The 23,406-nt window shown below is 36.6% G+C and overlaps 4 protein-coding genes and 1 non-coding gene across 5 annotated transcripts; 2 read left to right on the forward strand and 3 right to left on the reverse strand.

The window, feature by feature from the left end:
• Positions 1 to 4: 4 nt before the first annotated feature.
• Positions 5 to 2,811, reverse strand: LOC106380275 (probable pectinesterase/pectinesterase inhibitor 21). The gene is made up of 2 exons (XM_013820063.3): positions 1,671 to 2,811; positions 5 to 1,069 (listed from the first exon to the last, which is right to left on the reverse strand). Exons 1-2 carry the CDS (start codon positions 2,677 to 2,679, stop codon positions 231 to 233), a joined length of 1,848 nt encoding a protein of 615 aa, XP_013675517.2. The 5' UTR covers positions 2,680 to 2,811; the 3' UTR covers positions 5 to 230.
• Positions 2,812 to 5,594: 2,783 nt separating this feature from the next.
• On the forward strand, positions 5,595 to 11,771 carry LOC125593869 (phospholipase D zeta 2-like). Its single transcript, XM_048770231.1, has 16 exons — positions 5,595 to 6,144; positions 6,269 to 6,370; positions 6,444 to 6,565; positions 6,739 to 6,880; positions 7,495 to 7,665; positions 7,895 to 8,296; positions 8,375 to 8,491; positions 8,565 to 8,704; positions 8,790 to 8,939; positions 9,008 to 9,164; positions 9,398 to 9,889; positions 9,973 to 10,119; positions 10,485 to 10,784; positions 10,863 to 10,994; positions 11,099 to 11,226; positions 11,321 to 11,771. The coding sequence occupies exons 1-16, from the start codon at positions 5,938 to 5,940 to the stop codon at positions 11,553 to 11,555; spliced, it is 3,144 nt and encodes a 1,047-aa protein (XP_048626188.1). The 5' UTR covers positions 5,595 to 5,937; the 3' UTR covers positions 11,556 to 11,771.
• Positions 11,741 to 15,112, reverse strand: LOC106382212 (probable protein phosphatase 2C 34). The gene is made up of 6 exons (XM_013822193.3): positions 14,867 to 15,112; positions 13,697 to 13,977; positions 12,725 to 13,015; positions 12,508 to 12,625; positions 12,189 to 12,412; positions 11,741 to 12,119 (listed from the first exon to the last, which is right to left on the reverse strand). Exons 2-6 carry the CDS (start codon positions 13,937 to 13,939, stop codon positions 11,949 to 11,951), a joined length of 1,047 nt encoding a protein of 348 aa, XP_013677647.2. The 5' UTR covers positions 13,940 to 13,977; positions 14,867 to 15,112; the 3' UTR covers positions 11,741 to 11,948.
• Positions 15,113 to 19,624: 4,512 nt separating this feature from the next.
• On the forward strand, positions 19,625 to 19,786 carry LOC125593872. Its single transcript, XR_007329698.1, has one exon. It is a non-coding gene; the product is annotated as a U1 spliceosomal RNA (small nuclear RNA).
• A 1,018-nt stretch (positions 19,787 to 20,804) lies between these two features.
• Positions 20,805 to 22,746, reverse strand: LOC125593863 (nuclear transcription factor Y subunit A-2-like). Its single transcript, XM_048770218.1, has 4 exons — positions 22,485 to 22,746; positions 22,136 to 22,230; positions 21,837 to 22,046; positions 20,805 to 21,517 (listed from the first exon to the last, which is right to left on the reverse strand). The coding sequence occupies exons 1-4, from the start codon at positions 22,651 to 22,653 to the stop codon at positions 21,167 to 21,169; spliced, it is 825 nt and encodes a 274-aa protein (XP_048626175.1). The 5' UTR covers positions 22,654 to 22,746; the 3' UTR covers positions 20,805 to 21,166.
• Positions 22,747 to 23,406: the final 660 nt, after the last annotated feature.

Here is a 23,406-nt window from a genome sequence, read left to right on the forward strand (position 1 = left end):
AGTGAATAAAAAAATAGCAGCTAGCGCATATTACATACTAATGGATTAAATTTTACATAATGGTTATTACAATTAAGTTTTGTAAACGACATCTTTAATGTATTGCGGATATTAAACATGAGCTTCAAGGCTAAACATTAATCCCAACAATTGTGAAAATTTGTTTGTTTCCAGGTTGTCTTTAATTAACGTAAGAAAAAACAAATTATATTGCAACTTAACCGATTCTTTTAGTCAGTTAAAACCATGGTTCTCTTGGTAGAACCTTCCGGGGCAGCTGCTGGAGAAACCGAGCCAGCACCACTTGTGTCCGGGAAAGAAGAGAAATCTGGAGCAGCCGAGCCGCTAGGGGTAGTGGTTGCAGCGTTGGGGTCAGCAGCCAAGAGGCCAGGAGTGTACGGTACACCTTTGCCCGGAACCCAAACATCACCTTGGATGTACTGATCAGGTGTGAAACTGAGAATCTCCTCATCGCTCAGTGTCTTGATTCCAGGCCAAGTAACCCTGCCTGCAAGGGCTGCTCCAGGTCCAATGTTCTGTACTTCAGAGTAGAACAATGTGTCAAGACCGAAGTTTCCAAGCCACGGTTGCCATCCTTGGGGTTGAATAAAATCAGGAATAAAAGTGTTCATAATAATAGTTCTCGAGTACTCCTTCCACGGCCTTCCTAAATAGGCTTTGCTAGTTTCCTTGACTGCCAAGTAATCCGGTTCGCCAGCAATAGTGCAACCTTGGAACACAAATCCAGTTGACTCCCTCGCGTCTTTACGACCATGAGCTGTGATAGGGCACGCCTGGTTCGGGAGTGGCTTCCTCACCAATAAAGTACAGTTCTGGAATACAGCAGCTGCGTCTCCAAAGAGGAAATCAATGGTGCCAGAGATGGTGCAATCTCGGTAGAATTGACGGTGGGAGTGAGCGTAGAGCGTGTCTTGGTAACCATCGAATCTACAGTTAAAAAATATGGACTCGTCTGACTGAACCCTAACCGCAACGGCTTGATGTTTGATGGCACCGGCAGTGTTTACAAACCCTATGTTCTTGGCAATGAAGTAGTCTCCAATGATGGCTGCAATAACCATTACATGCATTAACATATATGACTTCTAAGTACAAATAATCAAGTATATACAATGTTCAAGATAGGCATGCGCAGAAAAAACCAGAACGAACCAAAACCGGAATTGGACCAAACCCTTTATTATCTGAACAATTTATACATTTCTATATCCAAAATAAACGAACCAAGAACATATACCCAAAATAATTTTAAAATCTATGAAAACTATCCAAAAATATCTGAATTACTAGAAACTATCCATTTTTTGTCCGAAATATCTAAAATAATCCAAATTTTTTTTGTTATTTCAGTCTTTTTCGGATATTTTGGCTAGTTATTACGCGAACCAAAAAAGTATATCCGAAAAATAAGGTATCAAACTATTCTCGGGTATTTTTTGGATATTTAAATCAATATTTGAAGAACCGAAAATTGCAAATATACTAATTGGATCCTCTAGACTCCTATCCAATACCCAAATACGCAAACCGAACTGATATCCGCAATGCCAAAGGCTAGTTCAAGAAATAGTTATGCCGTAAGTAGGAGATTTATAAGAAATCATTGATTAGATCGATTTTAAGAACATTAGATTAGATATATATCTTACCAACAGTGGCAGTACGATAGGTAGTGATACCGTCCTTGTAATTCTTGCTACCGGAGATGATGGTTTTGTCAGGACCATCACCGATGAACACAAGGTGAGTCATGCTCTTGTTGACTTGCACATACTCCTTGTAGACTCCAGCCTTAATGTGAACCACAAAGGTTGTATTCTTCTTCTTGGGAACGAACTTCATCGCGTCGTTGATCGTTGTATACTGACCGCTCCCGTCCTGAGCCACCACAATATCAGCCTTCGCATCCGAATACCCCTCAGCAGCCTGCAAGAGGCTCCTCCCTCTCTGGTCCACCCACGAGGGGATATCTTGAGACAGAAGCCTTCTACTGTTCAGCTCGGGAATCCCCATTTGTCCGACAAAACTCGACATCTCGCTGATGATCGCTAGCCCATTGTGGGTCAGCTCGATAGCTGTTTTCAAGGCCTTCTTCATTGTCTCTCCGGCTTTCCCTTGTGTCCCTTGAAACCCTTCGAGGCAAGTCTCCTCGTGGCTTATCGCCGCGCTGAGCCAAATCCTAAGATTGATCAAAGCCTCGTCGAGCAAATGGAACTCGAACTTCCCTAGCTCCTCGAAAGAGTTGCTGAGCTCTCCCAAGGCGTAGTCCATCAGCTCCTTGCACTGATCAAGAGCCATCCTCGTCCTCGGATCCTTCTGAAGGTCCATCATGGTCTGCGACTTCTTGGCAGCGTCGGTGATCTGCTTCATCGTGACGCTAAACGCGGTTTTAACCAACTCCATTGGATCGGTTGTGTTGTGACCATTCTTGAGAAGAGTGTCTTCGCATGTCTTTTTGTAATCCGTTGGTGCGCATACGTCCTTAACGGCCTTGACGGAAGCGGCTAGCTCTCCGTTACTTTTAGAGTCGCCGTTTGCTTCGTTCTTGTTGAGGCTGATGGTAACGGCGACGATCATTGAGATGAGCAGAACGGAGGAGATTAAAATAACAGCGTACCTCCTCTTCTTCTTGGAATCATCGTCGTACCTGTACGACATATCCTTGTTTTTTTTTTTTGCTTACAGTAAATGTTCTTTTGATTGTTGGATTATATTTTATCAAACTGTTGTTGAACTTGAACAGCTCTGAAGATGTTTTGTTTAAAAATATTAGAGCTGTTCGTTGTTCTTTTTCGAGAAAATGGGATTGTGAGTTTTATGGACTCATCCTTTGAAGGTTACGTAGCGTCCTTGGAAGTGTGCATCTGTTCACATAATTGTCGTGATGGCATTTTTTTATAACTGAAACGACAAATTAAGAGTTGGTTATAAGTGTTGCTCTGTTTTATGAGGTTTGGCGGGAAATACGGCTAGTGAGAAACTGTTGAAAAAGATAAAGATTAGTTTATTGTCTTCTCTGTTTCGTCAAAGTTTCTAAATTGAGAAAATAATTAAATCTTATTCCTCGTTTTTGTTTGTTTGTTTGTTTGTTGATGTTCTAACCAGAATAATCAGTGTCTCAATCGTGTTGAATAGCCTACTCATTGCTATTCAAACTCTTTTACACAGATGTTTTTTATTTGAGGTCATGTCATTTGTTCTGTTTTATATTCTAGAATCAATGTGAGATTTTAAACATATCATATGTGCACATGATTTAGATGTATATATAGTCGTATGTATTTGTATAGAATAATGTGTATGAATGTTTCTTAGGAAGAAACTGAAAGTGGAAAAGGTATATATGTTTTCACTGCATTGAAAATTTGTGTTTGGTTCTTGACTATATAGATGATTAGGAAGACTTAATTAGTCAACTTAAAGGAGCTACTGCTATCTTTAATTTTATGTCAACATGTACCAATGCCATTGATCTTATATATTACTTTCTTTCTAATTTTGATTACAAAACACTTTCACATAGATCATGGAGCTATCTGTTATCTTTAATTCTGAACCTGGTCCGCTGTTCTTAAACTGCATGATACAATGTCTTCAAAACGATATTTGTTGACATCTATTATTCTTCAAGAACAAACAGCCTAGTCTATGCAACTCAAGCAATCTTGTGAAGTTTCTCGTCTTAAGGTAAACCAGAAAATGCATAGTTTCATATAACCGCAGCTTGTGGATCTCCATATAGACAAAGGTTTGAATCCCAAGTCCCTACAGCACATACTCAGAGCAATCAGAATGAAGATATACTTTGTTTGAAACGGTTTATGAGTTTGTAGAGCTTTTCATTAGTTGTTTCAAGGCCCAAATTGGGAAGTATTAGCCCATTAAAAGTTGGCTTCAGTTTTCCGAACTTTAATTCTGGTGTACATACTACTACTAAAGAATGTTTGCTATTATGACATTATTATTTAGGGGTGAGCAAAAAAACCGAACTGAACCGATCGAACCGAACTGACCGAACCGAAACCTATTCGAACCAAACCGAAGTCCATTTCAAATGATTCGGTTGAAGATTTTTCCAACCCGAACGGTTCAGTTCAGTTCGGTTTAAACCGAACTGATAAACCGAAGTGTTTTAATAGTTATTTAAACTAAAAATATTAATAATATCAAGATATTAAAATCCTAAGATTAAGCCCACATAATTTCCTTTTGCACGGAAGAAATCCTAATATAACATATACTAATTATTGATTTGTTGCAGGTTTTTTTGATGATATCACATGGAAAATGATTCATTGCAGGCTTTTTTTAATTCTTAATGCTATAAGAGACAACAAAATTTGTTTTTTTTTCTTTTTATTTAGTTAATTTTGGTTTGATTGAATTCTTATAAAGTTATAAACTATATTTGTAATTTTTAAAAGGTTTTTATTTTGGTTTTATACTGAATTTAATTTACATACTTAATTTTTTATTATGACCAACGTGATTATTTCATGACAACCATACGTTTATGGTTTACAAACCGAATATGAACCGAACCGAAATACAAACCAAATCGAATACAAACCAAACCAAATATAAACTGAACCAAACATAACCGAACATAACCGAACCGAAATCGATCCAAACCAAACTAACTATGATTTACTTCAGCTGGAAAAATTCTAGAACCGAACTAACCAAACCGATAAAATAACCGAAGTGCCCAACCCTATTATTATTCTGTTTTGGAATAATCATCTACAGTTATTCTTCTTTTTTTGCTAAATCATCTACAGTTATTCTTACAAAATTGTTTGATGCTTTTCATTATCAATATTTGGATGATGAAAGTGAAATTTTACTTTACTAACATGAAATGAAAGTGATGGTTCTGTACTTCCCATGTCATCGTTTTATACTGCAGGTTGATCGCTTGATAATGAATGCTAATTTAAGTCTCTTTACTGTAAATGTTGATGCGTATACGTTATAATTAATTAAGTGTTTATTACTTTTTATGCAAATAAGGTCAGACAGAATTTTCTTAATCATACAAGTATTTTGTTTGTCATCAATAATTAAATGAACAAAAGTGTAGGCCGATACACAATCATTTCCTTGTCTAATCACATATATGGATTGAATAAGCTTTTGAGGGGAATATTCTGATCTGGTAAAGCACAAAAATAGGGATATTCTTGTCGTTTGATGCTTGCATGGCATATACTTCGCACAACAGAAACTCTTGTATCAACTAAAAGACCAAATTCTCCCTCGCTACCAAATCATTATACATGTTAGATTTTAGTATTTTACCAACAAATACATAAAACGTATTTCAAATGGGATGCTAAGAGAAAGTAGACGTACTATAGTTTCACTTATGATTAACAGCCTACAGCTGTAGATTAGATTAATTATTCTTTATAGTATTGAATAATCCGGTTATAAATAATGTAAATTGCTTATAAGAAATACAAAACAATTAGTGTAAACCGCTTAGATATACACAGAAATTTCGGAGTTACTTTTGCAAGGCAAAGTCTTAGGGTAAAATAGTCATTATGCTACTTTGTCTAAGACAATGAAACCTTGGAGCTCTTGTCCAACTTGGAAACGACGTAATGTTGCTAACCAAGTTGCAAAAAATACACGGCAAGAGGTAGACGGAAGTAAGCATATACCATCAATCCTCAGCGTACACGTGGCAATAGTCATACCTGTCATCATCTATATTCATTAAAACCTAACGTGACGGAACCACCCCTCCTTCGCCGTTGAATATACTACTTGTGCCAGACATATTTAAAAACCTTAAACTGTACCCTATATATCCTGTCTATTTGCATTAAATCTGAATTACTCTGATTACTGGAATCTCGGACATGCCATCGTGCTAAGAGGCGACGGTGAGGAGGAGGATATTTAGCTATGTCGACGGAGAAACTTCTCGCCACTAACGGCGTTAAATCCGACGGCGTCATCAGAAGAACGGCGGCGACGGCGAATTGTCTTACCGGCGGAAGTCAGATATTCGAAGAGCTTCCGAAGGCTAAGATCGTCTCTGTCTCGAGACCAGACACGACTGATTTTAGCCCTTTGCTTCTTTCTTACACCTTGGAGCTTCAGTATAAACAGGTATACGCTTGTACTTACATGTTTCGCAATGTAGACTTGTAGTTTGCATTATTAAATTGTTATTAGGGTTTATGTTATGTATTAATTGTTAATCCTCTGTTTTGTTTTTGGTAATATGTTTTAGTTCAAGTGGACATTACAAAAGAAAGCTTCTCAAGTTCTGTACCTACACTTTGCTTTGAAGAAACGTTTGATCATTGAAGAACTCCACGACAAGCAAGAACATGTCAGTATGTTTAGGCTTTGCAGATTTTTTAACAAACAAATTCTTGAAACTTGAAAATTATTGTTTTGGATAGGTTAGAGAATGGTTGCATAGCTTGGGGATCTTTGATATGCAAGGATCAGTTGTACAAGATGACGAAGAACCAGACGATGGTGCTCTTCCTCTGCACTACACTGAAGATAGTGTCAAGAACAGGTACATTATTACTCTGTTCTTTTTTTAGATTAACTTGGATATCTCGGGATTATAGAAGGGTCCAGACAAATTCTCCTACGAATACATTTTCGCGTTTGTTAATTAGACGACTAACAATTGATGACCGATGTTTTGCTTAAAGTTCTGAAACATTAGATCCCTATGTTGTTCAGGAATGTTCCTTCCCGTGCAGCGTTATCAATCATCCGTCCAACGATAGGCCGATCAGAGACAGTTGTAGACCGTGGGAGAGCCGCAATGAAGGGCTACTTGAATCTGTTTCTAGGGAACTTGGACATTGTTAACTCCAAAGAGGTTTGAGTTTTATCTCTAGCAATAAATGTGGCTGTAACTGGTAATAATATGGAATTGGTGGAGTAAAAATAAATGGAATGCTATGAATGGAATACAGAAAAATGAAATGTTCATTCTATTCATTCATTGATCAAATTGTTATGGAATAGGTATCTTTGTATGTTGGGGGTGATTGGTTGGGCTGTAGAAAGTGACTTTAGCTTTAATTTTCATCTACAACCTTAAATACTACCAATCATGCTTTATCTTGGTTTTTAAAGCTACAACCAAAAAATTAAAACTACAGCAAAAACACACAAAAAATGGCTGTAAACATCTTATTTTCTAAAGCCCCATTTTTTTAGCTGTAGGAAATTTTAAAGCTACATCATTTAAAGCTAAATCAAAAATCCTACAGACAAAATATTAAAGTAAATTTTCTACAATTACAACCCAACCAATCACCCCCGTTATCTATTTACTTGTGAGATTGATAGAAATACTATTCTATTCCATTCATAGTAAATGTTAAAAAATATGTGGAATTAATGAAATCAACCATTCCACATCATTTTATTCCCGTTGACTTTTCTAGGTTTTCTTTTTCTTGCGTCACACTCAATATGTATCCACAGGTCTGCAAGTTCCTGGAAGTATCTAGACTCTCGTTTGCTAGAGAGTACGGTTCAAAGATGAAAGAAGGGTATGTCACAGTGAAACACCTGAGGGAAGTCCCCGGGTCTGATGGTGGCCGATGCTGTCTTCCTTCTCAGTGTCTAGGCTGCTTTGGTAATAGTTGGGCAAAGGTAGGTTCGGTCCAATGAAACATTCGCATTAGTCTCTAAATTTTTAGAGATTTTTTACATAGATATATGTCTTCAAATTATGAAAAAAGTTTTTTTTAACACTTCTTGAGAAATGTTTATAGTCCCCAAAATCTTAGATTCGGCTCTGGTTCGGACATGGTTTGTGTAAAGTATCTGAACTTTTCTTTCTTGGAGAAATGACTTCTAATATATTTAGAATGTTTTACAGGTTTGGGCGGTTCTAAAACCTGGCTTCTTGGCATTACTTGAAGATCCGTTCAGTGGAAAACTTCTAGATATAATGGTGTTCGACTCATTAGGTTTCCAAGGTACAAAAGAGTCACCCGAGCAACCGCGTTTGGCTGAACAGGTGAAGGAACGCAACCCGTTGCGTTTTGGCTTTAAGGTTACAAGTGGTGACAGAACCGTGAGGCTGAGAACTACAAGCTGCAGGAAAGTCAAAGAGTGGGTTAAGGCCGTGGACGAGGCTGGTTCCTACAATCCACATAGGTTTGGTTCGTTTGCGCCGCCTAGAGGGTTGACATCAGATGGAAGCCAAGCTCAGTGGTTCGTGGATGGCCACACTGCGTTTGAAGCGATTGCTTTTGCAATCCAAAACGCTACATCAGAGGTAACCACTGATTAAGAATCCAACCACATGATTATATATAGAGTTTGAGTAAAGTCTAAATATAAACTTCATCTGTAGATATTTATCACGGGTTGGTGGTTATGCCCGGAGCTATATCTCAAACGCCCGTTTCAAGATCATCCGTCTTTGCGGCTAGATGCCTTGCTGGAGACGAAAGCAAAACAGGGCGTTAAGGTAATGCTTTAACAATATTACATATCTGGTTTTTTATAAACTCTAACATAGAACAATTTAAACTTTGTTGCAGATTTATATTCTTATGTATAAAGAAGTTCAAATCGCGCTGAAAATCAATAGCATGTACAGCAAGAAAAGGCTTCAAAACATTCACAAGAACGTCAAAGTTCTTCGTTATCCAGACCATCTGTCCACTGGAATTTACCTCTGGTAACAGTAATAACCAAAACCCTCAGATTGTTGTAACTTCTTAGCTACGCAACTAATTAAAGTTGAATTTTATGGCTTTTTTCAGGTCCCACCATGACAAGATAGTGATTGTAGATTACCAAGTCTGCTTCATTGGAGGGTTAGATCTCTGTTTCGGCCGGTACGATACAGCTGAACACAAAGTTGGAGATTGCCCTCCTCATATATGGCCAGGAAAAGATTATTATAACCCTAGGTAACTTTCCTGAACCTTATTTAACAAAAGGAATCATGTTTCTGACAAATTGTTATATGTATTGCCAGAGAGTCTGAACCAAACTCATGGGAAGAAACGATGAAAGACGAGCTAGACCGTAGAAAATACCCTAGAATGCCGTGGCATGAGGTTCACTGTGCTCTCTGGGGACCGCCTTGTCGCGATGTGGCTAGACATTTCGTCCAGAGGTGGAACCACTCTAAGGTAAATGCACGGTTCTAAAAATCGGTCAATGTGCCCATCTAGGCGGAAACTCGATCCTACCCAAAACGATTTTTAAAATAAATCCGATAAGTAGTATACATGAGCTCGTAGTTAATGATTAAAGATTTCTTGAACATTGTGTAAATGTATTGTAGAGATATCATTTTTTCAGCAGTTGTGTTTTGTTTTATAAGGTTTTGATTATGTTTTGTTTTTTTTTTTGTTTTGATTAGAGAAACAAGGCACCTAATGAACAGACGATTCCATTGCTGATGCCTCATCACCACATGGTTCTTCCTCACTACTTGGGAACTAGAGAGATCGATATTATCTCAACAGCTAAACCAGAGGAAGACCCTAACAAACCTGTTGTTCTATCCAGACAAGACTCATTCTCATCTGCCTCACCTCCTCAAGACATTCCTTTGCTTCTCCCACAAGAAACCGATGCGGATTTCGCCACTATAGGAGATATTAAGTTTGAAAGAGGTTCAAGACAAGCCCTCGATGGTCGAGATGAATATCCTGGAGAAACTTCAGAGGAAAGCGATAGGGATGAGACTGTGAACGAGTGGTGGTGGCAGATAGGGAAGCAAAGTGATTGCAAGTGTCAGATCATCAGAAGTGTTAGCCAATGGTCAGCTGGTACTAACCAACCTGAAGATAGCATTCATCAAGCATACTGTTCACTCATCGAAAACGCTGAACATTTTATCTACATAGAGGTATGTAATATGAACTCATCATTCAAATATTTTAATATTAAATTTCTTAATCTTCAGATTGAACTAATCTTCTGGTTTAACAGAACCAATTCTTCATCTCTGGGCTAGAGAAAGATGACACGATCCTGAACCGCGTTTCTGAAGCCTTATACAGACGCATTCTGAAGGCTCATGAGGAGAACAAGTGCTTCCGTGTCGTGATTGTTATACCGCTCCTCCCTGGATTTCAGGTACAGTATGGTTCTTCGTATCACATTCACATATACTCCCTCAATTTTAAATTGATCCATGTTTTTTAAAAGATGGAGTACATTTTAATGCATTTTTATTAGAGAATAATGGTAAATTAATTGTAAACTCGAAAAAAAAAATTGGATTGATTGAATTTTTATTGGCTAAAATTGTGAGAAACAGTTAATTCCAAAAAAAATAATTTATTTAAAATGAAAATTTATTATATTTTTTTAGTATGGGTAAAAACTTCAAATCATACATTTTTGAAAAGGAGGGAGTTCTTAACCGAATAAAAGCACTATATATATCTTTCTTATCTTTTTTTTTGTAACTTATCATTCTTTATCTTGACATTAAATAGGGAGGCATTGATGAGTTTGGAGCAGCTACGGTTCGAGCACTGATGCATTGGCAATACCGTTCGATCTCCAGAGACAGAACTTCGATTCTATACAACCTTAAAGCTTTGCTTGGTCCCAAGACGCAAGACTACATGTCCTTCTATGGTCTGAGGTCATACGGACGGTTGTTCGAGGACGGTCCAATTGCCACTAGCCAGATTTACGTGCATAGCAAGCTACTGATTGTTGATGACCGGATTGCTGTGATTGGTTCTTCTAATATTAACGATAGGAGCTTACTAGGGTCACGAGATTCTGAGGTACTTCCACAACTCTCAGTTTGATTCTTTGTTGAATAAACAAAAAGAGGTTATGTAATCATCAATAATGTTTTTCAGATAGGAGTTGTGATTGAAGACAAAGAGTTCGTTGAATCTTCGATGAATGGAGTGAAGTGGATGGCGGGGAAGTTCTCGTATAGTCTCAGATGTTCACTTTGGTCGGAGCATCTTGGTCTTCAACCCGGAGAGGTAATTCGGAAATTTTAGTATTTTCACTCGTTAACTCAATAGTAATTATTTAAAAAAAAACTTAATAATAATTTCTAAAATATTAATCTTATTTTGATGTGTAGGTGAAAATGATAGAAGATCCAATAAAAGATGCAACATACCAAGACTTGTGGATGGCCACGGCCCAGAGGAACACTGACATCTACGACAAAGTCTTCTCTTGCATACCTAATGAAAACATACGCACAAAGTTCGCACTTCTTACTTTTTCTATAAAATTAAATATCAACCGAGAAATTATATAAATGTATGCTTATGATCTTGATTTATCTTACTTATCACAGAGCTGCATTGAGACACAACGTGGCTCTTTGTAAAGACAAGTTAGGTCATACGACAATCGACCTTGGCATTGCACCTGAAAAGTTAAAACCATGCGGTAGAGACTCGTGGGAGATGCTGAAGGAAACAAGAGGGCACGTCGTGTGTTTCCCATTACATTTCATGTGTAATGAAGAAGATCTCAGGCCGGGTTTCGTAGAAACTGAGTTCTACACTGCTCCTCAAGTCTTCCACTAATCACTATTTATTGGACATGCCTCTTTATCCTGATTGGGTTACTAGGAGACTAATCCGGTTACTGAAAACTATATTAGATGGCTAAAAAGTCTCACACGCTTTCATTATGTATAGAGAGTTATATAGACATAGGTAATGAGGTCATTTATTTTTATTGTTTCCTAGGTTTGAGAAGGTGTGTATGATATAGAAGAATAAAAGAAACTTATTTGTGAATGTCTATGCCTCAAGCTGTACAATACATAACTTATTTTTATAAGATTCAGTGCGATCTTGTGAAAGTCTATTTACATGACAACAACATTTTCTAGGTCCCAAAACCATTACCTATATACTTTCAGGTTGTGGCAGGGTTAATAACTTAACATGTTGCGTTAGAGATGATGACAATGACTAAGAATGGAAGAAGAGGCAAACGGCTGAGATATCATCCATCGCTATGCCACGTCTCTTCTTATTCCACGCCTTAACCGCTTGCTCCACCAGCCGCTTAGCCGCCTTTGGCCGCTCTGCGGTTGAGGCAACAATGTCTATGGCCTCTTCATTTGATATCACATCCCATACCTAAAAGATTAAATGACTTCATCAGTAATGAGCAAAAAAAATTATAAATATCTCATTTTTTGAGCTTACCCCATCAGTGGCCAAGATTACAAACTGGTCTCTATTGGAGATATGTCTTTGAGTCACTTCAGGAATTGAGACCAATCCGTACTCTTTAATACAATAGTCTCCGAATGCTCTCGACATTGCCAGCCCTGGAGATTCCTCTTCTGGTTGCCACACACGGTGGACCCCTGGCTCGTCTTCAAGGCAGAATACTCGCCCGTTGCATCCGATTATACGCTCCTCCTCCTCTGTTCTCATAAGAACCAAAACATAAAACCATTCAGAACCACTGAGATTTACATGATCTATTTAGGTATAGTGATAGAATGTATATAGAACTAACGAGGTATGTTTGGTTTGAAATCAACGGTGAGCTGAACCGCGGTTAAACCTCCTTCTTCTGATAGCGTGGCCAGTACGGCACGTGAATCTCCAACATTTGCTACATAAATAACTTCACCCTGTAACAAGAAACCATTTAAGAACATTCATTACCGAATATATAACTTTTATTACAAGATTTTATTCATGGGGTGATAATCATATGATGGTTTTTTTACCTGTCTCACAACGGTTAGAGCGGTTGTACCGCTATTGAAAGTATCGATCTTTCGGTGATGCTGAAGCTCTTGATCGACATCTGCACATGTTTTGAGGTACAAGTGTTTCCAGATGGCGAACCGCTGGTCCGTTTCGGGTTCTACTAATGTAGTCTGAGATAGAGTCTCTTGCCAGTTGCACAGCAGAGATATAGGCATTGAGTTTCTGACTTGTTTGGACACGAAATGACCCCAAGGACCGTGTCCATCGAATATCCCACAGAACATCATGTCTTCTTGACATCCGAATCCCTTTTTTAAGATCCAAGAAAATGTTAAATACATTATGAACAAATATACACGAGTAAACATTTGAAGACAACACAGCTGGAAAGGGCTAAAAACAAACGTAAACGCTAAAAATCTTGTATATGTAACAACATTTTTTTGTTAGTAACATTTAGGGAACCTTGCATAGTGAGCCAGTCTTGAGTATGACTCTAGCTTCTGTTTAGATGCTTCATCTTAAGGAAAACCATAACAACCCTAGAGACAAAACATGCAGTCTAAACAACTTAGGGACAAACCTAAACGCAGATAATCTTGTGAAACTTTGTACTGGTGATAAGCCCTAGGCACGGAGGAGTATTCAAAAACAATCTTGACGCAAAAGCACACAAAGAGCAAGTTATCCCTAGATACAGAGGAGTAAGTTAACATCTTTGGCAGGGCCGATCTGATATTTTAAGGCTTCTAAATATTTACTAAAGATTTTAATTAATTTTTTTTATAATTTATGTGTCTATTTCTACTATTATAATCTCTCAAAATTTTGGGGATGAAGATCAATGTTTCACCATGAATAATTCAGCATTAATATTATTTGGATATCAATATGCTTAAATATACAAAAAAATGACCACAAAATCGCGCTAAGTAAACGCCAAAGACTGAGAAACCTAAATAATTCAGCATTGATAGGTAATAATGTACCTCCCAGACGATAGCACAGTCCTGATTGACACCTTTCTCACCGCGTCTGGAGAAAACAGAGGCTAAGTTATTGGATCCATCTGCATTAACACAACCAGAGGACTTCAGAATCATCGCCTTCTTCGTGGCCTCTCTCGCCATTTCATCTGCGGCTTCCTTCGCGTTGCTTTTACCATTGTTATTGTCTTTCTTGTTCGAGAACGATCTAGCTAAGCTGTTGAACATGGAAGAGAAATGCCCCATTTTGCCTAGAAGGTGAAACTACCATATGATCTTGAAACCTGTGGGTGGTATGGTATATACATAGAGGTTCAGATAGTTGCATTAAATCAAAGAGCAAGAGGGAGTTAAAATAGTGTTAAAAGTACTAAGCTTTGCTTTTGAGATTCTTTTTCCCGGGGAAAAACATGGGATACAAGATAGTATGTGGACTTTTAAAACAGTTAAAAGACAAGAGATGGTAATAGAATATTCATGTCTGACATGGAATTCCACTGAGACAATCACACAAGTTCTAAGTTTCTCTAGAACGATAAAACTTAGATAAAAGAAAATGGATTTCTTCATAAAGAAATATATGAGAAATGTGATCAGACTTGAAGCCAAATCGAGTTTTATCTTATAAGAAAAACATATCCTGTAGCTTATTAACACACATAAACCAAGTTGCAAGATTGGGATTTTCTCTTTTTTTTTTTTTACTTTTCCAGGAAAATAAGCAATAAAACCTTCACATCTTAAAAGCACTTTGTCTTTATTATTCTCTTTGCCCATTTTACTATTTTTGTGAAACAAGATTGCTGCCAAACCCACTGGTTTTGCTCCCTTTGCTTGTATTTAATAATTAGCCTTCCAAATTAGTAAAAGTAAATATTTAAATTTGAGAGACAATTAAGGAGGAAGAAAATAATCGGTTCCTTAAAGAGTTACATCAGCTCTTCATAAAGTAATTAAAGGGACTTCTGAAGAGAAAAAACAAATCAGAAATATTCGTTTATCTCCTCATGTATTCAAGATTCAGAGACCAGAATATATCCAGAATGTGATTAGAACGAAGTGCATAGTATATAATCAAACTGTACGAAAAAAATCAAAACAAGTTCAGAATGCATGAAGGAAATGAGAAGAGAGAGAGAGAGAGAGAGATGAGGAGGAGGAGGAGGAACTGACGTATTACACACGGGGGAGATGATGGAAGCTCGTAGAAAGTGACACAATATAACCGGAGAGAAACCTAATAATGCAGAGAGAGAGAGAGAGGAAGAGTCACGAATCAGAAATCACCAGAGTCCATTTATTAATGATGTAAAAAAGTTTAGATATCCCTTTAATTTATTTCTTGGGGCACTCTATTCCCCTCTCATTTTTCTTGTGGCAACAAGATAAAGGCAGAGACGTAGCCAGCTATCGTCTTTTGTCTGTATATTATAACTCTTTTTTTATAAATTGTAATTTCTTATTGAAACTTTTATACTATAAAACATCCTCTATTTATCTGATCGAAATTCTATAAATGGCAAAATTATATGGCAAATTCTGAAATATTTTATTCGTTTTTCATCACATAAATTGTGTTCAGTAAAAATGGATTCCAACTATAAAATAAAATACTATGTGTGTATTAATAAATGATGTTTTAGAAGAAACTGATGTATTAATTTAAATAATGTTCCTCGATTTCTATAATTTGTTAGACCACCTATTATACTATTTTGTTATTGGCTTAATTGTGATTATATAAATAATAAATGATGTTTAAGTGTTGAAAATACTTTTTTCCGTCTAAAACTTCTGTTACTTAATATAGTTTATTAAAGACAAGAACATCAAAATTGATAGGATACATGATTGCATCAAGAAAATAAAAATAAAAAAACTCTTGAGAAACACATTTAAACCATTATAGAATATGATCTGACATATACAAATTTTTTTAAAAGCAATAATGAAGTCCATACTGAAATTATGTTGAATTTTGTCAGTATATTAACACCAATATATGCAAAAAATAAACATTTCATATTATAAAATAGAGAGAGACAGAGATTATAAGATATCAAACATTATTAATATAGTTGGAAAATTGTTACTAAAAATAATAGTCTTCAATTTTACTAGACTGTTTCAATTGATCACTTATTTCCATTTCAGTATATAAAAACTCTTCTACAATAAATGCACCGCCGATCATACTACAACCAAAACAAAACTATTTCCCAAACAAGTATATTTGTGTGTAATCTTGAGCAAGTTAGCTGATTCGGTTGAATTCAAAAGAAAATTGGAGAACCAAGAAGTGGATCATACCATATACTAAAACTCGAAACATCTTGGTTAAAAAGGATAATCAACAAATTGTGTGTGAAAGAAAAAAGCTTAAAATGATGTTTTATGTTCGTGTGAAATTTGTGTTTGGTACAAGTAACGGTGGAAGAAACTAAATTATTAGCTTTGAACAAAAGTTTTCAGTCGTCAAAAAAACAACAACAAAAGTATTCAACAACAATACTATCGTGATTGGTTTGTTAAGTTACATCGAGTTTTTGTTCCTAACGTTAGGGCGCTATGATTTGAACATCTAAATATAGCTTATCGTGGGGTATATACTGTGATATTGAATCTGTGTTAGTTTAGGATGACTAGCTTTAGTTAGTTTTGTAGACATCAATTATCAAATAGCCTGCATTTCACGTTAGTGATCAGTAAATCACGATCGTCAATCTATATAATTTTAATTAAACTTTCTTTAAGCTCACTGTTGGTTCTGCTGTCCCTATGCTTTGCTCGAGCAGCCAACACGTCGTCATGGGTTATAAAAGCTCAATTATGCAAAAAAATTGTTTCCGTAATGGGTAAAAAGCAGCTTAAAAAGAATTGGCGTTTTGTCGTTTTGAGTCTTGACGCATGCAAACTTAATAAAGCCCCGTCGATCGTATAACGATACACGTTTAACATAAATCAAAGATTCTAGAGTATGTAGAAAAGAAACGTTACAGGGTTAACTTTTTCATGAAATTTATTCAAATGGTCCACGTTTGTACCTACCTCGAACCTATACAAACCATAAATGAAACTAAATTCCGATGATTGGAATGAACTCTTATCTTGGATTAAACGCTCATCACCCAGAGCCCCTTCGCTGCTTAGGAAGATTGTAGCCCAAGCTACCGTATACCATATATGGCGGCAACGAAATGATACGCTCCACAACCAGTCTTTCAACCCTGCAAGTGTTGTTTTCAGAATGATAGACCATGAAATAAAACTCATAATTTTGGGAAGAATGGGCAATAGGAACTTCAAATTCCTTCTGTCCAAATGGTTGAGCTGAGTATCATTTGTTTACCTTGATCGGTTGTAGTAATGTTTCCATGTTTTATTTTTTTGCCTATGAAACATTTCCCTTAGAACTTTCATTTTGTAAGCTTCTTTTTTCATTTTTAATAATATTAACAGTTTAGCAAAAAAAAAAAACTAAATTCTGAGATTTCAGGTTAATACTGAAAATAACAAATACTTAAGAAATTTTCGGTCGAGTTTCCCGTAAAACTTAAAACTCTACGATTACATACGCATATATAGTATATATATACGCAAATATGTACTAGAACCTAAAAACAAGAAACCCCCAATAATATTGCTCTTAAACAGGTTGAACATTAGTATCAAACCTCCTAAGGTATCAAAACATATACTCTCTCGCAAATGCGGTCTTGAGAATAGCCAACTGGAACTTTTGGTTTATAGTTCTTTGGTTTATAGCCAAATAATTTACATAGATATATAAGTTCTTAAAATTGCAAAAGTGTTTTCAATATAAAATCTCTTTTTACACCTCCAAAATCTCAGAACGCTCACTCGTATCAAACGAATAGAAAACCTTAACGTCACAACTTACACAAAACTGTACTAAACGAAGCCTCCCCCCACAAGAGAACTCAGTTAGTCGGACCGGGTGGTTCACCGTGAAATGACGGTGTATCCCGTATGTGACATTAGTCTTCACATGGGACCCAATCGATTATAAGTCCGATGACACATTATTGTGTCGGCGACGACGATGCAAACAAAATGGTTGCATTGCCTCAATAATTTAAAACTAATAACCAACCACAAGAAGACATTGAATTTCGTTAGAGACCAATATTCCCACGTGACAAACACCATATGGCACGTGCCGGAACAGACGATCTTGGAGGAGGACTTTCGGTGTGACCGTGTGAGTGACGCGATATTCCCACGTGACGAACACCATATAGCACAGTATTCTGTTGTTTGATTATAAAAGTTCAAATCCATGTGAGAACCATATTGATTAGTTTGGTCCTCATTGGGGGTCCACTAGTGACCACAGTCTAATAAAGGACCATGCCATTCATTTTAACAGTCTCATCACATGTGGGACGGTGCACCAGATAAGGACTTTTTTTGTTTGTGTGCCGTGGCCTCCCATTCCACTTTCAGACCACAACGTTTGACCGCTTTCTGCTATTTCTAGTTGAGATTTTCATAATAGTTTTGTTATTTGGTCAGTTTCTAGAATTGTTAGACAATTTATTTTTTATAAATTATTTTACAAGTAATATTTTCCAACAATAATCATTATACGTGTATCGTGGACAAAGGAGAGCTAAAAAAGTGGGATGAATCTAGTGGTGAATAGCTTTTGATTGGTTGGTTGTAAGAAAATGATCATAATTTATGATCCAGTTGATATATAGAAGCATTAAAATTACAATCATTACAAGGCTATCTATCTTTCTCCGAATAATCATTTAATTGCGCATTATCTTCCTCAAATCTGGATTAAGATCAACTCAGGCAATGATTGGTCGTGCCACTCCAAAATGAATATGTATGAAGAAAAACAAGTGAGATATGTTGTATATTAATTAGAGAAACATAAATATAATTAAGAAAATGGAGAATAAAAAGGAGTTTCACTTTCATTTGAAAGGTGTCAATGTTATAACAGATTGGGGCCACAATGGAGGGGCCCATAGTAACCTAAAGGTTGACAGGGTGATGATTCAACATCAGTTTCATCTAACCACGCTTTAATCCGTTACAGTGGCAGAGGTAGTTCATTGTGAATCCATGTGTTTTTACAGTGGCAGAGGTAGTTCATTGTGAAATCCACTGCAGTACCCATGTGAAATCAAGGAAATTTTTTTTTTTTACTTGTGTTTTAACAGAAAAAAACTGAGAAAACATAGTAAAATAGGCTTATTGACCCATGTAATATATATGTTGACTCTAAAACTGATCCGGTAAACACTTTGGCTAGCTCCGACACTGATCCATTCCATCTCATAAACGACACAGTATTCCTTATTATCCGCGCAGCAAAGTCTTTAGCTATTTATTATGAGGCTTTTTCGAATAGCTGAATGTACTTCTAAAACCAATAGATTGAGCCCATTTAAAGGACTATTTTTAAAAGCTCAATAGCTGCCAGAAGCCGTCGAGGTTTATCCGTCACTGAGACGAGAGCTCTCTCAGCTAGCCCGACTCCTAACCAAATCAAAAGAACTTTCGCAACCAACCAACCAACCAACCAAAAGCAAATTGTAAATAGATAGAGCGTAAAATAAGGCGGGGAGAAGGATCACGTTTCAAGTGGAAAAAATAAGTCGGATCCAAATCTCCATCGCATTTTATATTAGTGAAATGGACTTGGGCCCCATAAGAGTCCAGCCCAGTAAAGAATCCAACCTCTAGACAAAGGACTTGCCGTTTCGCGTATTGATCAGGTTTAACCGACACATCGTTCAACAAGGAAGGCACTGAAACGGCAAGCGGTGCTTCTAAAAGAAATAATAACGGCGGAAAGTTTGAGATTTAGCAAAGTCCCACATCGGTTGCAAGTTACAAAGGACCCTTCGGAATCTTAGTATAAATACAACAGTCGTGGGTACTACTAGCAAATCACTTACCTGGACGGGGTCGACTCGTGATCAAGAAGACGAGTGGCCTAGGCTAGTGACTTCCATTGCACCGAGGAAGGGCGCTTAGCCTAAAGTCTTCCCAAGTGGAAGAGCTTACGTCATTATTTGTGGCAGAGGGGGTTTGCGTTCGCGCAGCCCCTACCATACATAGTATTAAATTTGTCATTTCTTTAAATCTTAAGATAATACCAAAGTTGGTAGTAAGTCATCTATTCGTTGTTCACTAAACAAGTCTCGTGTCCGTAGCTTACAAACAAGCTCTCGATACTTTACAACTTATGTCCACACATCAACTGAAACAATGTACATGCTCTGTGTTAAAACATTACATGAATGGAGAAACAACTAGTAAGCGAGGGATATACGTTGCTAAGTGGTCGCTCTTTCTTCTCACAGTTGCCGTAGTCGTCCTGTCACAACGAACAATTACAAAACCCCCTTTCAGCGTTAACTCTACAAGTGAACACAAAGGTCAATGATGCTTTCAGAAAGCATAAGAGGGGAAAAATGAGTGTAGAAAACAACCTGAAGCATTTGCATTAACTTTGGATTCCGTTCAAGAAGCTCGCACAGCTTCTCGCGGTTACTTTAGGAGACCCTGAAAAGGAGAGTTCAGAATTAAAACTAAGTACAACAAATTATATATTAATCAAAATACTGGCTGACTGAGAATCAATGGCTAGACCACGTTGTTGTTGTTCAGTGGTACTACATGCATCTCCCTGGTTGTATCCAAAGGATTGAACTACCTCTTGATGGTAAAAACGCATATGGATCTGAGTAGAATACTCTATGTCTCGGCCAAGTCTTACGAGGCATCAATTAATCAATCGTCACACATGAGCTTTTATCAAAAAGCATGATGAGCTCTAGTTCGTTACAAACAGTAGATAAACGAAGTGGAAGAAGTTATTATAACAAACTTTTAAAATGAAGTCCTTCACAAAACGATTATTAGGCTCCTTAGCATCTTGTTCATTTCTTCAATTCTTCCCATAACTTTGTATTTTAGACTCTTCTATTGTGACACGAGTAATTTCTAGAGCTTGTACTTGAGTTAAAAATCAACTATCAACGGACTCATAGGTCACTTCTTCCAAGAAGAAGCACTTCTAGTTTCGGTGTGTATTCTGATTTCAACCAATGAGATAAGGAAAAAATATACGAAAGCAGGACTGAAATATATTACATAAGCCACACAACTACAAGTTTTTACAATTGTTTCAGAAACATACATAAACACACACACGCAATGAGAGAGATACAACATCATAAAAACAAGCGATAGAGTTGGAACAAGTGGGTTTAGTTGCCAAAGCCCCATCTAACTAGTTTCACACTGAGATAAAACCAAAGCTCCGTTCACCTGAAGGTGAAGAAGCCTTAGTAGAGAATGAGCCAAAGATGATTTGCCTGTCCACAGTCAAATGCAAGAATAAAAAGAAAAAACGCATTGTCCTTTTCCAAGACAAAGAGTTCTCTCCTCTCTATCTCCAGTTGACTGAGAAACAAAGGTAAAATATCAGGTTTTGAAATAGCAGCAGCCATTATCCATTGCTGCTACTGATGCAGTCCACTTGCTAGGCATCACCATGCCACCAAGAGGATGAACCGGAGAACTCAGAAAGTAGTTCATGCTTGTAACTTCTGATCCAGACACATTTAGTCCGGTAGATAAGTTCATGGTCCCACTTTCCGGATGAAGAACTTCAGAGTTCTGAGAATTACTTTGCTGAGACATAGCCTGACTCTGAGTCTGCTTAGTTCCATCAGCTTTCTTTGCATTGGTTCCACTTTTAGTGTTCAAGAATCTTCCACCGGATCCTCTAGGACGGCGCAGTGCATGGAGATGGCGTGAGTGATGCATATATGGCTGCAACGTACATTAACATAAGAACAACAAATAAAACACTAACTAGTACTCCATCCGTTTCATATTAATTGTCATTTTAATGTTTAAAATTTGTTTATTTTAAGTTTTATTTTTATGTTTTCAATGCATTTACTTGATAGTTTTTCATTTTTTCCCTATTATTTTAACTTATTCATTAAAATTGTCAAATAAAACAATATATTAATTAAGATTAAGACATTAAATTTAGTAATTTTTAATCTATGTGAAAAAAACCTATAACAACATATAAAATGGAATGGAGGAATATTGATTTGCAACATGCAGCAACATAGTTTACCTTACGGCCTCTGCTACTCAGTTTGTTCTGGTCAAGAACAGCAGCAGCCTTTGCACGTGATTGGCGTCGCCTGATGATGGCATGGTATTGCTTTGAGTTCACAAAGATTGTTCCATCTTCTGTTTCCATGTTTAGAGGAAGCATTACTCTGCTCTGAGATCCATAGGCTGAAACAACTCCATAGTATCCTTGTTCAACACAAGGATACATCTAAATGTGCCAAAGAAGACAACAAACAATACATACTCAGAAACAACTTTAGAAAACATTGATGATATATTTTATTTTTAGATGTTTACCTGTTGCTGAGTAAATCCAAGTTCCAAGCAAGGTGGTTGCATTGAGAAAGCAGCTCCATGAGGCTTTGCCACAACTCTTGAACTCTTTACATCACCTAAAATAATATAAAAACTGCACTTTTAGATTCACAATTATCTATAAAAGGAATCATTACCATATGAAACATACGAAATATATTTCCTTTTATATATTCCCTTTAAAAATTTAGCTCAGTTACACACTATAAGGCTATAAATAGGTAACTAAAACATGCTGTACCATTTTCCACAAACTCACTTTGGAGAATTCACTAGGACCATCCATTTTGAAGACATACATAGAGAAAGACAAAGGAAGTTAAAGAGTTACCAAGTGAGAAAGCCAAGTGAGTTGCAGAGTTGTTCTGTTTATCCACACCATGTTCTGTCTCTACGGCAGATCCGAACGAGTCAGAATCTCCGGCAAGACTCACCGGAGGCAACGGCTGAGATCTAAAAGCATTCCACCAAGAGATCTGTGGACTAGTCTGCATAGCCATCTCCAAAATCCAACACAGAAAGTCTAGAAACTAGAATTGAATCTGTTTTAAAATGATAAAGGATGATGAAACTTATAGAAAAACAAATTTAGAAGTTAATATGATGTACTAACGTAATTATTTTCATTTTTCGTCATTTTGATCGATAAAACCCCACCAGTAGCTAGGTAATCTAACAATGCAGGAAGCGCGATTTAACAGAATAAATTAACTCTAATGGAAAAAATCTCACAAGTGAACATTTAGCCACCATTATAGCATTCTTCATGTAATTATACATTTATGTATAAGCAATATGGTAAATTTATATTTGTTCATATCTTTTATGTCTTATATATTTCTTACAAACTGCATTTCTTCATTCGCTAAGATAATTATATATAAATGAAATTGATGGAAACATAAATAGTTATTTTCTTTGAGCATATACATAAGATTAACATGTAATGTAAACAGTAAAAACAAAAAAAAATAAAGTCATATTCAAAATAAGAATACGAGATAAGCAAAATTAAATTAAGATTAGATTGAAAACAATATATAGTTTAGTTGGTTAAGTTTAGTGTTTGCTTTTGTTTATATGTACTTATGTGGTACTTCAGCTTATCTCACCACCAGCTTTATCTATTCGCCATCAATTCTTATCAGCTGCTAATATCTTCTTTACAAGAATATCTTCTCTCTCATTATATATATGTAGAAGCTCATTTATAAGTTCAAGTCTTAACTTATAATTACTTGTCTTAATATGAG

The sequence above is a fragment of the Brassica napus genome (assembly GCF_020379485.1).
Source record: "Brassica napus cultivar Da-Ae chromosome A1 unlocalized genomic scaffold, Da-Ae chrA01_Random_12, whole genome shotgun sequence".
NCBI lineage: Eukaryota > Viridiplantae > Streptophyta > Magnoliopsida > Brassicales > Brassicaceae > Brassica > Brassica napus.